This window comes from Tupaia chinensis, unplaced genomic scaffold (genome assembly GCF_000334495.1).
Source record: "Tupaia chinensis unplaced genomic scaffold, TupChi_1.0 Scaffold000231_1, whole genome shotgun sequence".
Lineage (NCBI taxonomy): Eukaryota > Metazoa > Chordata > Mammalia > Scandentia > Tupaiidae > Tupaia > Tupaia belangeri.
Window position 1 is genome coordinate 1272504 of NW_006159706.1, and position 12153 is coordinate 1284656.

General features: G+C 48.9%; 3 protein-coding genes across 8 annotated transcripts in view; 1 reads left to right on the plus strand and 2 right to left on the minus strand.

The window, feature by feature from the left end:
- Nucleotides 1-4520, minus strand: part of RNF40 (ring finger protein 40) — an 18244-nt gene extending 13724 nt beyond the window's left edge. For 2 of the 4 annotated variants that reach the window (XM_006148145.3, XM_006148143.3), the window contains exons 1-5: nucleotides 4429-4520; nucleotides 4115-4318; nucleotides 2287-2454; nucleotides 1819-1960; nucleotides 258-464 (exon numbers count right to left, since the gene is read on the minus strand). In XM_006148145.3, the coding sequence (XP_006148207.1) occupies nucleotides 258-464; nucleotides 1819-1960; nucleotides 2287-2454; nucleotides 4115-4246 (649 nt within the window). In that variant the 5' untranslated portion in view covers nucleotides 4247-4318; nucleotides 4429-4520. Of the gene's footprint in view, nucleotides 1-257; nucleotides 465-1818; nucleotides 1961-2286; nucleotides 2455-4114; nucleotides 4319-4390 lie in introns of those variants that run through there. The other 2 variants (XM_006148144.3, XM_027771710.1) reach the window with 2 other exon arrangements.
- A 96-nt stretch (nucleotides 4521-4616) lies between these two features.
- CFAP119 (cilia and flagella associated protein 119) lies at nucleotides 4617-10252 on the plus strand. Of its 3 annotated transcripts, XM_006148141.3 has the most exons (10): nucleotides 4626-4719; nucleotides 4807-5211; nucleotides 5549-5580; nucleotides 6127-6192; nucleotides 6343-6512; nucleotides 7914-7984; nucleotides 8178-8294; nucleotides 8382-8442; nucleotides 8524-8613; nucleotides 9990-10252. In XM_006148141.3, the coding sequence occupies exons 2-10, from the start codon at nucleotides 5002-5004 to the stop codon at nucleotides 10166-10168; spliced, it is 996 nt and encodes a 331-aa protein (XP_006148203.1). In that variant the 5' UTR covers nucleotides 4626-4719; nucleotides 4807-5001; the 3' UTR covers nucleotides 10169-10252. The 3 variants fall into 3 exon arrangements, with proteins under 3 accessions (XP_014443184.1, XP_006148203.1, XP_006148204.1); XM_014587698.2 differs by lacking the exon at nucleotides 8524-8613 and having other exon boundaries at nucleotides 4617-4719; XM_006148142.3 differs by lacking the exon at nucleotides 8178-8294.
- Nucleotides 10253-10286: 34 nt separating this feature from the next.
- On the minus strand, nucleotides 10287-11689 carry LOC102480103 (phosphorylase b kinase gamma catalytic chain, liver/testis isoform). The gene is made up of 5 exons (XM_006148272.1): nucleotides 11644-11689; nucleotides 11404-11548; nucleotides 11151-11304; nucleotides 10954-11079; nucleotides 10287-10856 (listed from the first exon to the last, which is right to left on the minus strand). Exons 1-5 carry the CDS (start codon nucleotides 11687-11689, stop codon nucleotides 10563-10565), a joined length of 765 nt encoding a protein of 254 aa, XP_006148334.1. The 3' UTR covers nucleotides 10287-10562.
- Nucleotides 11690-12153: the final 464 nt, after the last annotated feature.

Sequence of the window (12153 nt, forward strand, 5' to 3'; positions counted from 1 at the left end):
GAAGGCTGGAAGGTCAGCAGGTAGCGTGGTGGCTGGGGGTGCTGGACTCCCACATGGCTGACTATGGTTCAAGTCCCAGACCAGGCAGCTTGCTCTCTCACTTTTCTCCCTCTCTCTCTCTGTCCCTCTCTGTCAAATTAAAATAAATGAATGCATGAATGAATAAAGTTTAAAAAAAAATTCCTTTTTTTTTAAATTTATTTTTTTAAGATACAGGTTGGGATGGACACCTCTGAGGTAGAATACAAAGAACTAACCTCGGCTATATACTCGCTGACAGAGTTCCTCTACCCGGCGCTGTAGGCGGTCTGAAGCCTCTACCACACGGGACACTGCTGCCTTGGAGAACTCCATACGACCCTGCAGCTGTAGCTCCACCTCTTCACTGCTGCTGGCACCCAGTGCCACCACAAAAGCCAAAGCTGGCTCACTGAGAGGGGGCCGCAGCTGCACTGGCAGGTGCTCTGAGGTGGATAGACAGAACCTCATGAAAATAGCAGTAGCAGTAAGCAGTTAACAACACTATGTGACAAATTCCAAAATGAGCCCTTCAACACTCCATGCTCAATCAATATAATCTGTAGTATACTATTAGCTCCATTTTGAAACTGAGACAACGGAGGTACAGAGACTTAAATTTCCTCAAGGGTACAGCACTGCCACCAAGTCAGTTTCTCAGGGAAGCCTCCTCTACCTTCTCAGCTTAAATTAAGGCCACACACAGGTGTTTATTCCCTTTCAGCGGCCCCAATACTTTTTACTTATTATGATTTATAATTATTTCCTTCCTGATGACAGAAAAAAATATTTCTCGTGGGACCAGAAGATAGCATAATGATTATGTTGTTGGACTCCCATGTAGTCAACAGTGGTTTGAGACCCGGACTCGGTGGCTTACACTGCATGCTGGGTGCGTGTGCGTGCGTGCCCAAGATCCTAAGAGGAGAAGAGATTTTGGCATAGTCATCCCCCCGGGGGGTGATTTCTCGCTTTCTGTCTCTCTGTCTCTTTCTCTCTCTGGCGAGTACACAGTAAACACACTCTATAGCAAAAAACTCTCTCTCGAAAAATCTCTCTGCTGTCTTTAATCCCCCAAGTCTACAACAGTGCCATGTACAGTCAACACTCAATACTTTTTAGAGAGACCAGCAGATGGCGTAGTAGTTAAGGCACTGGACTTCCACATGGCCAATAACAGTTCAAGTCCTAGACCCAGAGGCTTAAAAAATCACACCAGGGATGGTGTAATGATTATGTCGCTGGAGTCCCATGTAGTAGTAGATCGCAGTTTGAGTCCCCGACCCAGTAGCGTAAAACTCACACTGGTGCATGTGCGTATGTGCTCCAAATCCCAAGAGAATGGAGGAAAAGGGATTGAGGTGTGGCTATCTCTCCAAGGGGATGATTTTTCCCTTTCTATTTCTCTGTCTCTGCCTCTCTGGCAAGCGCACATGCCCAAAGTTCCATGAGTAGAGTGGAGGAGAAAGGATTGTGGTGTACCCATTTCCCTGGGGATGATTTTTCACTTTCTCTCTGTCTCTCTGGTGAGTGCACATGCCCTATAGCAAGCTACTCCAAAGGAAAAAAAAAAAGTTTTCAATTAAAAAGTACCTAAGCACAAGTAGCATTATGAACCAAAGTAATCTGGATTTTAATGCCTGTGTTCTTATTGTACCTTACTGCCCAAACATGCAATCAAATTTTCGGGGAATGGGATAGGGATGAAGTGGGAAATTCAGAAAATCATTATCAAAATCCTTCCTCCCCAGCATCTTTCCCAGAACCAAAGCTCCCCAGACCCTAGGGGTTTAACCCTACCCCTCAGCTCCGATGTCCCTGGCTCTGTCAGAGGAGTCCCATCACGTGTTGGCCCCTCCTGGGTCCCAGGCACTTCTGTCCCTGAAGACAGCTCTCCCTGGTTCTCATGGCATCGAAGCAGGGCTTCCACAGTTTCATCTAGCTGAAGAGAGAAAGCACCAAAAATGTTATAGATCCCTTGGTGCTTTCTTGCATAATGTTCCTTTCCCAGAAGAGAAATCTAAGGACTGGCAAGTGAATTAAGGTCTTAAAAAGCAAAGAGCAAGGCCAGTAGGTGATGTGGTGGTTAAAGGTGCTGGGTTCCCACATGATCAACTGTAGTTTGAGTCCCAGACCTGGTGGCTTGCTTTCTTGCTCTCCCTTTCTCCCTCTGTTTCTGCCTCTGTCTGGTCAACTTAAAAAAGAATAGCAAATAGAAGTAAATAAATAAGTAAATGATAATTTAAAAAAAAAGCAAAGGGCATCTACCTGGGCCCAGTAGCGATTGACAATGAGGAGTGTGGCATCATCTGTGGCCTGCCGCTTCTCCAGCTTCTCAATTCGTTCTCGGAGTTCATCTTCACAAGCCTGTCGCTGTTCCAACCGCTCTGCCAGTTTCTTGTTCTTGAACTGTAGTACCTTCAAGTCCATCTCTTCCTACCAAGGGAAACAAGGAGACCAAGGGGAGGGTCAAATAGGACCAGCTACTATTCAGAGACAAGACCAAATGAAATGGATGGAAGGTAGGAGTATGCCCAGAGTAACTGCTAACAGGTTTTTTCTTTTTCTTCTTTTTTTTGGGGGGGGGAGAGGTTTTTGCTATAGGGCGCGTGCACTCGCCAGACAGACAGAGACAGAAAGAGAAATTACCCCCCCAGGGGAATGGCCGCGCCGGAATCCCTTCTCCTCCATTCTCCTCTCAGGATCTTGGGCACGCACGCACACGCGCCCGGCACGAGTTTTAAGCCACCGGGTCCAAGACACGAACTGCGGTTGACTACATGGGAGTCCAGCGACATAGCCATTATGCTAACTGCTGATCCCAAGGTTTTTTTTTAGTCGACCCACCTAGCCATTATGCTAACTGCTGATCGCAAGGTTTTTTTTTCTTTTTTAAGAGGTTTTTGCCTTAAGGTGTGTGTACTTGCAGGGTGTGTTTGTGTGTGTGTGTGTGTAGACAGACGGTGAAAAGCGAGGTGAAAAATCACCCTCCAGCGGGGATGACCACGGTGCAATTTATTCTACTCTCAGGATCTTGGGCACATGTGCACACGCACATGTCTGGCATGAGTTGAAGTCTGGGACTTGAACTAAGGTCAGACATGTGGAAATCCAACAATGTAAACACTATGCTATCTGCTAGTCCACTGCCAACAGGATTTAGAGGCTCAAATACCCCACAGAAAAAGCCTCTAGGGCGACCAGTAGATGGCATAGCTATTATGTTGGTGGACTCCTACATGGTGGGCCACAGTCTGAGTCCCAGACCTGGAAGCTTGAAAAATCACGGGGGCTGGGGGTTGGAGATTGGGGGTTGGGAGGTGACAAAATGGTTAGGCTGTTGGACTCCCACGTAGTTGAAACCAGTTCAAGTCCTGGACCTGGTGACTTAAAACTCAAGTTGGGTGTATGTACACGCGTGCCCACAATTCCGAGAAGAGATGGGATTGCGAATTGGCCATCCCCCACCCCCACTCCCGGGGGCTGATTTCTTGCTTTCTGTCTCTCTGTCAAGTGCACAGGCCCTATAGTGAAAATCTCTGGAAAAAAAAAGAAAAACACACCAGGCACATATAGTGTGTGTGCCCAAGATCACGGGAGGAGAATGGAGGAGAAAGGACTGTGGCATGGCCATCGTGAGGGGATTTCTTGCTTTCTGTCTTTGTCTCTCACACAAGCACAGGTGCCCTACAGCAAAAAAAAAAAAAAAAAAAGGGAAGAGAAAGGAAAGGTTTGTACCGTGGCCATGCCCCTCAGGGGTGATTTCTCACTTTCCTTCTCACTGTCTCTTTCTCTAGGGAGTGCATGGGCCCTAAGACAAAAAACTCTTAAAAAAAAAAAAAAAAGCCTCTTGGTTGAAAAAAAAAAGCCTCTTGGTTGTGAGCAATCTCATGTTCTGCTGCTGGCTCTGTCAAGTCACACACCCTCCTAGAACCTGTGCTCTTATCTGAAAAGGAAAGCAGACGTGCTCTCGGTTTCCTTCAACAGAGTGTTCTATAAAGGTGGCCTTGCAAAGCTCCGGGAAGACTCTAGCCGGCTTGGGCGGGTAATAGACATTAGGTTGGCAAGTTCTGAGCTAGGGTAGGAGTCCACGAACCGTTGAAGAGATGCCTCCAAGACGAATGGGCTCTATGAGAGTGGTTGTGGTCTTCTCCTCGAGGCTCAGCTTCTTTTCTGGGGGCCCTGAGCCCCCATCGCCAGCGGCTCGTTTGTTCCCGGGTCCAGACATGGCTGCGGCGGCAAGGAACAGCGCAGGATCCCCCGAGGGGAGTCAGGAAGGCCGAGGCGGCACTTCTGTCACCTACAGAAGACAGACAGCAGAGGCATAGAGGCGGCCGACGCTGCACAGCCCCGAACGCCCTCCAGCACACACCTGCTGGATCCCGCCCGCGTCGACTCTCGAGCTCTCACCCGCTACAGGGTCAGCATAGCGCCGCCATGTTGAATTTCACCGGACGTCACCGGCTTCCCTGTCAGAGCGCAGGCGCCAGAAGCAGCGCCGGATGTGGCGAAACTTCTCTACTTCCCGTTTCTATTGGTCATGCTTGGCCCCACCTCTCTGGTCATTTGGGTTCTTCCGGACTGTCTGTTTTTTGTCTCGGTGATTGGCCAGAAAGTTCCCATGGTAACTGACACGCAACCCCCCCCCCTTCCCTGAGGACCTCTGCCTCCCTATTACCAGTTTTGAAGAGAGACACCCAGGTAGGTCCTTGCAGTTTGTTACGCATGCACGTTTTCTTCTCACTCGTAGGCGTATACCTGCACTTTCGACCTTCTTTCCTTCTCGAGCCCCCTTAGCAACGGTCGCCGTTGAAACGGAGGAGACGCCCCCCGCGGATTGGCTGAGCTGAGCCTCTCTGCCGCGTAGATTGGCTGGAGCGTCGCTGGAAGGCCAGGCCTTGGCAGTCGCTGCCCGAAAACTGGCTGTCCGAGACCGAGGCAGGACCCAGCCTGTGGAGACCCGTGGCACTAAGGAATGAAGAGATGCTCAGCCGAAAGCCCAGTCAGTTCCTAGGAGTGAGGGTGCAGTCGGAACCCGAACAGCCCTCCGAACTGCGGCAGGACCCAGAGAAGGATCCCAGCTCAGTGGGCGGATCGACGACGCGGACCGAAATAGGTGTGCGGATCGAGTCGGCAACACCGGCCTCCGCCTCCGTGGCAGCAGATGAATATCCTGGAGCCAACTTGTTCCCGGTGAGGGCGGGTTAGAGTGGTGCGCCCATGAACATTTATAAAAGGCTTCCCCGCGCGGAGCGCTACCCATCATTAACGTTTACTAACCTCGGGCTGTTTCCAGGGCTGCCTGTTCCCAGGGGTGTTTCCTCTGGCTGTTTCTAGGGTGAAGAGAGTAGGGTGCATGTGGCCCCAGACTGTTAATATGCTCATGAATAGTACTTAGGGTCTGCTGAAGCCCAGTCCTGCACGCGTTGCTGGTGCATAACCCTTGAGATAGCGCATTCTCAGGCCGGCTGAAGATTTGCCACAGGCCAGGGACAAGTTCTGCCTTCCCCAATGCACTCTCTCTCCTCAGCCCCCGCTGCCCCCGCCACGGATCTGCATGTGGTGAGTGTGAAGCGCCTTGGGGAAAAGTTACACTTCATGCTTGTCTTATTCCTTTGATACCTTCACAGTAGTTCTGTACAAAAGCCAGGGCACCCCCATTTTACTGATAGGGAGACTGAGGCTAGGCTGCTGCTACTCAAGATGCCAGCTTTTCAGGCCTCCCAGTCCAGAGGCAGTGTGAGAAGAGGCAAAGACCCCACGTAATATCAGCTGCTATGGAGCACTATACAAATGGGACACTTAGGCCCACAGCGGGTACTTGAGGTAGTGACAAGGTAGAGATAAGAACTAAAATTTCCTAACCTTAGGCTTCCTAAATGACGAGGATCAGAAGACTTCACTTAGGCCATACTCTTCATTTACAAATGGAGAAAGTGAGGCCCAGAAAGGGAAGCGACTTGCCTAAGGTCACAAAGCAAGTTAGTGAAAGAGCCTTCTCAAACTCAGGTATCCTCCCAGAGCAATGCCCTAGCCATCACAACCCTGTCATGAGATTAATGTGTAACGTCACTAACACTTTTTTCCCCTCTTCTTTTCCTTTGACAGGAAGTACCTGGATATCCATTCCATGCACCGGCTGGAGAAGACAGCCAACGTTGAGGAGATGAGGGAGTATGGGACTGAACAGGGAAAGGAAGAAGAGTGCCTGGGAAAGGCAGGGGCGGTGGGTGAAGACATGAGGAATCTTGATTCCAAAGCATGTGGTGAATGTGCAGTGAAGGAGGCTCCTGTGGTCATTCACACCTCTCTCTCCCTCCCAAGGGTGCTGGTTGAACTGTTGGAACTAGGCTGTCCTGAACAGAGCCTGCGAGATGCCATCACCCTGGACCTCTTCTCCCATGCACTCATCTTCTGCCGCCAACAGGGCTTCTCACTGGAGCAGACATCAGCAGCTTGTGCCCTGCTCCAGGATCTTCACAAGGCCTGTGTTGGTGAGGAGAAAGCAACTACCAGAAAGTTTAAGTCCAGAGACAGCAGAAACCAGGATTGGCACAAGTGAGGATGGCAAACAGAAGCAGGCAGATTACCACTTGGAATCTTTGGTCATCATGACTAATAGTTTCATAAGTGATTGCCTTTGAAATCCTGTTTCCTGATCCATAAAGGATACAGTATTAATTTTTTGTTTTACTGTTTTTGCCATAGGGTGCAACCTCTATCTCGCTCACTCATTTTCCTCTGAAGGCCAAAGTAGGGTCTCCCTGCTCCTGAATTGCTGGGCTCTTGGAGGAATGGCCAGGGCTTTAGAAGGTAGTCAGTGCTATAACTCTCATTCACTGGATGAACACTTGCTGGAGAGACAAACACAGACAGTGAGAGGGAAAGTGAGAAATCACCCCTTCCATGGGGATGGCCACACTGCAGTCCCTTCTCTACTCTCCTCCCAGGATTTTGGGCTTGCATGCACACACGCCCAGCGTCGTTTTCAAGCCATCAGGTCCGGAACTTGAAGTGCAGTTGGCCATATGGGAGTCTGGTGCCTTAACCACTACCCTATGGGCACTAATTTCCTGGAGTTGCTCTGAGACATAATACATTTATGCACAGAGTTCAATAAAATAGTTCCTGTACTTCCCACCACTCCACATACAAACACTCTTTTCTTTTTCTTTTTATTTATTTTAATTTGACCAGAGAGGGACAGAGAGAGAGGGAAAGTAGAAAGCAATCCACCAGGTCCAGGATTTGAACTATGGTCGGCCATGTGGGAGTCCAGTGCCCTTAACCACCATGCCACCTGCCAGCCCCAATACTTTTATTTCTGGATTATTTTCTTCAGAATGTTTAACAGTAGCTAAAATTACGTGTTTTTAGGTTTATCCTGTGTCACTTCTATTAGAATGTAAGCTTTATAAGAAGGTCCTTGTCTGTCTGATTCAGTGTTTAGAACAGTACATAATACTCAATATACATTGAGTATAATTAAGAAAATAAGCCAAGGGGAACCAGCAGTTAGCATAATGGCTATGTCGCTGGACTTCCCACATAGTCGACCGCGGTTTGCGTCCCGGACTCGGTGGCTTAAAACTCATGTTGGGCGCGTGTGCGTGCGTGCCCAAGATCCCAAGAGGAGAATGGAGAAGGGATTGCAGCATGACCATCCCTCCTGGGGGGTGATTTCTCACTTTCTGTCTCTATGTCTCTCTTTGTCTGTCTGGCGAGCGCACGCGCCCTATAGTGAAAAAACCTCTCCAAAAAAAAAAAAAAAAAAAGCCAAGACTTAAACCTTGATTTGTCTACCTTTGAAGTTTATGCTCCTTCAGTAGCTGTTGAGTGACTGAAATGAATGAATGCTTGTCAGGGAGGGAACTCAATCTTGCTTTTCCTACCAGCAACTCCCTTGGGCAACGTGGAGGAATGCTACCGCTTCTTCACCAGTGCTCTCTTTTGCCATGGAGTCAGGGTCAGTACCCTGGAATGGAACTTCACCCTCCCCTAGACAAGGTCTAGTCTAATCTCCCACCCTCTATCCCATTCATTCATTTTCCTCTGAAGGCCAAAGTTGGATCCCCCTTTTCCTAAATTGCTGGGCTCCTGGAGGAATGATCAGGGCTTTAGGAGGTAGTCAGTGCTGTAACTCTTACTCATCCCCACAGCGACCCCCCTTTAGCATCAACCTCTTTAAGGAGGAACAGCTGTTGGCCCTGGCAGACTATGTGGTCAACACCTACTTCCGCCACTTCAAACTGTATAAATATGTCTTCACACCTCAGGTACTAGGTTGTGGGCTATAAGAGGCCACCCCTTATCCTCAATGTAGGTGCCTTCCTATTAGCCTTACTCTTTCTCTCTTTTCCCAGGTTCGGCTAGATCTATCTTTGACTTATATGGGGCTACAGCCACCCAAGAGCTATCCAGAGGGTAAGATGGGTTAGGAAGAGTGCCAGGGCTAGGGCTGGGTTAGGGTTTGGGCCAAGGCCTCTTCCTACTTCTGACTTGCAGAGAAAGAAAGCAGCAAGGAGGCAGAGGAACAAACAGTCGCCTCAGAGGAAGAGAAACCAGAGACAGTGCCCCAGCCTGAGCAAGAGCCAAGTGAGGACCTGGAGGGGTCAGGGTGCCCTGTGACTCTGAGTAGGTGCAAAATGAAGGTTTTGGACCACATCAGGACTTCAGACATTTTGGTTTTGGTCATGGTGTCCTTTCTCCAAATGCTTCTTTATGCAGAAGTCCAACATGACAGATAAAACATAGCTACTGAAGGGGAGGCAGAAGAGTTAGCTCTAGAAAGATGACTAGAAAACCAATGACTGGGGCCAGCTGGTGGCCTGGTGGTTAAGGCACTGGACTCCCACATGGTCGACCATAGTTCAAGTCCTTGGACCTGGTAGCTAATTTTCTCACTCTCTCTCTCTGTCCCTCTCTGGTGAGTGCATATTGCCCTATAGCAAATTTTAAAAATAAATAAATGAAATTAAATAATTCTTTGTTTTTAAAGAGAGATATTTTTTGCTCTAGGGCAAGTGTACCAGAAACAGAAAGCAAGAAATCCCCCCCGCCCCCAGCTCCAGGAGGGATAGCCATGCCACAATCCCTTCTCCTCCATTCTCCTCTCAGGATCTGAGGCACATATACATGCACCCGGGTGTTGAGTTTCAAGCTGCTGGGACTTGAACCATGGTAAACTACATGGGAGTCCACCGACATAACCATTACGCCATCTGCTGGTCCCAAATAAATAATTCTTAAAAAAGAAAAAGAAAGTCTGCTGGTCCCAAATAAATAATTCTTAAAATAAACAAAAAAGAAAAAGAAAGCCAATGACATTAACAGCCAGCACATATTTGCGATACTGTACACCAGGCCCTGGTTCCCCGCCACCAAGAGATTTTTACTATAGGGTGTGTGCATTTGCCAGATAGATAGACAGAGACAGAAAGTGAGAAATCATCCCCAAGGGATGATGGCCACACCCCACAACCCATTCTCCATTCTTCTCAGGGCATGCATGTGCACACATGCCCAGTGTAAGTTTGAAGTCTAGGACTCAAGTGGCAGTCAACCATGTAGGAGTACAGAGCTTCAACCACTACACCATCTACTGGCCCCCACGCCCTGTTTTAAGCATAGTTTATGTAACTATTTAATACTCCTATCAACACCATATGCTAGGTGTTAATTCTATCTACACTGTACGTGATGATACTCAGGCAAAGAAACGTTAAATAACCTGCTTGGGATCACACAGTACCAATTAGCATTTGTTTCAGAAATGTTGGCAAAGCTACTGCCACTTTTAGATGAAACTGTGTCTCATCCAACGGCTGGCTGCCACTTTTTAAGTTGAAGCAGCATTGCCACCTGTGTAGTCCCGAGAGGTACCTTAGGGCCTGTGTTCATGCATCTAGTGACAACCCCTTATGCCTAGACAGTCTCTCTCCTGACCTCCTGCTTCTTTCCTTTGTCTACAGGCCAGGTCGGACTCCTCAGAACCTACATCAAGACTCAGTTAAACAAGGAGCTGGGACAGATCCAACAGCTGGTTGAGGAGCGACTCAAGGCCAGTGAGGAAAGGCTCAATAGTAAACTGACTGCCCTAGAACAGCCCTTCCAGCTACCTCCACACAAAGGCAAGAACAAGACTAAGTAATACCCAGTATTTTCCCCAATAAAGGCCTGGGCCAGAATGGCCCCATCCCCGCACCTCCTCCTGTGTACCTTCTGGGCTTTCCTGCCAAAGCCAGACACCAGACACAGCGCACCAGCTCTCCCTGGCGTGTAGCAGATTTTATTTCATATGCAGCACAAGCAATGCTGATAAAGCCAGGCATGGCATTCGCAGTGGCTCCTTTCCACCCCAGCTCTGATCTCAGAGCCCTGGCCAGCGGGGGTAGGTATACAGGGCTGGTATTTATGATAGATGCATGATCGGTGGTGGGCCTACCTAGGCAGGGGCGCCTGAGGCGAGAGCCCAGAGGGACTGGAATGACCAAAGCCCTCCTCCTAGAGGGAGTTGCTTTCTGAGATTGTGCAGAGCTAAGGTCCTAGCCCAGCACCATTGCAGCCTCATCCTCGGTGATAGTAGCTGAGTCCTTTACTTCTTCGGGTCCAATACTGAGAAGAGGCCCAGGAGGCTGGTGCTGGAAGAGGGCTGCCCGATTCTGTTGCTCACCCTTTTTGACCCAGTGCCCATATAGCCGGAAAGCACAGTTGTCGATGAGGCGTCGCACTGGCCGCAGGGCATAAGGGTCCCTCAACAGTGCACTCTTAGTCAGTGGTCGTACACGGTGGGTGCTTAAGGCCACTCGTCCAGCAGCCAGCACTGTCCACACTGCCACCTGGGAAGAAGACTAATGTGAGCTCCAGTGGAACATCTAGCATAGAACAAAGATCATGGGACACAGGCACAGGCCTGACCCTGTCTCTTAGGCTTACCCGGAACCGCTGGCGGGGGGTGAGGTTCCAGGGTTGGCTGCCTTCACAACGCTCAAAGAAGGGATGTTGTAAGGCCTGTTCACCTGTCAAACGCTCCTCAGGGTCCACTTGCAGCAGCTTTGAAATCTAGGAGAAACCCAGAGAATGAGGAGCAGCTCTTGAGCCTTGCCCACTGTCCTCTCACGGTCCCAGCTCACCAGGTCTTTGACGGTGTTTGAACGGTCATCCCATTCAGGTGAACTAAATTGGTACTGGCCCTCCATGATCATGCGTAACATCAGGATCTGGCGCCGGTGCCAGAATGGAGGTGAGCCAGCTAGGAGTGTGAACAAGATCACCCCACAAGCCCAACTGAGAAAAAAAGACTAGAGTCAGGCAAGACTAGGTAATGGGCAAATATACTGAAGTACAGTAAATACAGGCGGGGGTGGAGGGAAACCAGAAACTCACAGGTCGACCTCCTTGCCGTAGCCTGGGTGGGTTTCATCCATGGAGCATTTAAGAATCTCTGGTGCTAGATACCCTGGTGTTCCACACAGCTCTGGAGGGAGAGGGTCAGTATTGAGAGAATGCCACCATCCCCCCCTCCAGGGCCCTTAACATCAGATCTCTGCTGGAGCCTCTTCAACACTACCTGGGCTTCCAGTGTTCCCATTCTGCTCCTATCTGCCTTCTCGTGAATCTCAGTACCAGACACTATCCCAGCTGAACAATTCAAATGCCACAGGTACAACATGTTGGCTCTCCTAGGCTAACATGGTTTTGGATTGACTTTAGGGTTCTACATCACAGTATTATTTGCCTCCTCTAACCCTCCAGTCAAGCCAAATACCTATTCTCACACAACTTAGCACATTTTTCCATATGGAACATACATATGGGAAACAGAACTTAAGTTTTTCTGCCCTTTCTGCCAAACCTATTCCTCCTCCTATAATCTCTATTCTAGTTAGTGGAACACAATTCAGGGGCAGCAAATGAAAATAAGGGATTTCTGAGGCCAGCAGGTGGTGTGGCGGTTAAAGCACTGGACTCCCACAGGGCTTATGGGTTCAAGTCCCAGACCTGGTAGCTTGCTTTCTCTCTGTGTCTCTCTTGTAAACACACATGCCCTATAGCAAATTAAAAAATAATAATAAATAAAATTTAATTCAATTATATATGGTTTTTTTTTTTTTTTTTTTTTTTTTTTTTTTTTTT

Excerpts from the sequence above, each read along its gene's own strand:
- CFAP119 (XM_006148141.3), top strand. The coding sequence starts at position 5,002 with ATGCTCAGCCGAAAGCCCAGTCAGTTCCTAGGAGTGAGGGTGCAGTCG. Across the intron at positions 6,193-6,342 it reads AACGTTGAGGAGATGAGGGA|GGTGCTGGTTGAACTGTTGG; the intron begins GTATGGGACTGA and ends CTCCCTCCCAAG. Across the intron at positions 7,985-8,177 it reads TCTTTTGCCATGGAGTCAGG|CGACCCCCCTTTAGCATCAA; the intron begins GTCAGTACCCTG and ends TCATCCCCACAG.
- LOC102480103 (XM_006148272.1), bottom strand. The coding sequence starts at position 11,689 with ATGTTGTACCTGTGGCATTTGAATTGTTCAGCTGGGATAGTGTCTG. Across the intron at positions 11,305-11,403 it reads TACGGCAAGGAGGTCGACCT|TTGGGCTTGTGGGGTGATCT; the intron begins GTGAGTTTCTGG and ends TTTTTTTCTCAG. Across the intron at positions 11,080-11,150 it reads CAAACACCGTCAAAGACCTG|ATTTCAAAGCTGCTGCAAGT; the intron begins GTGAGCTGGGAC and ends GGTTTCTCCTAG.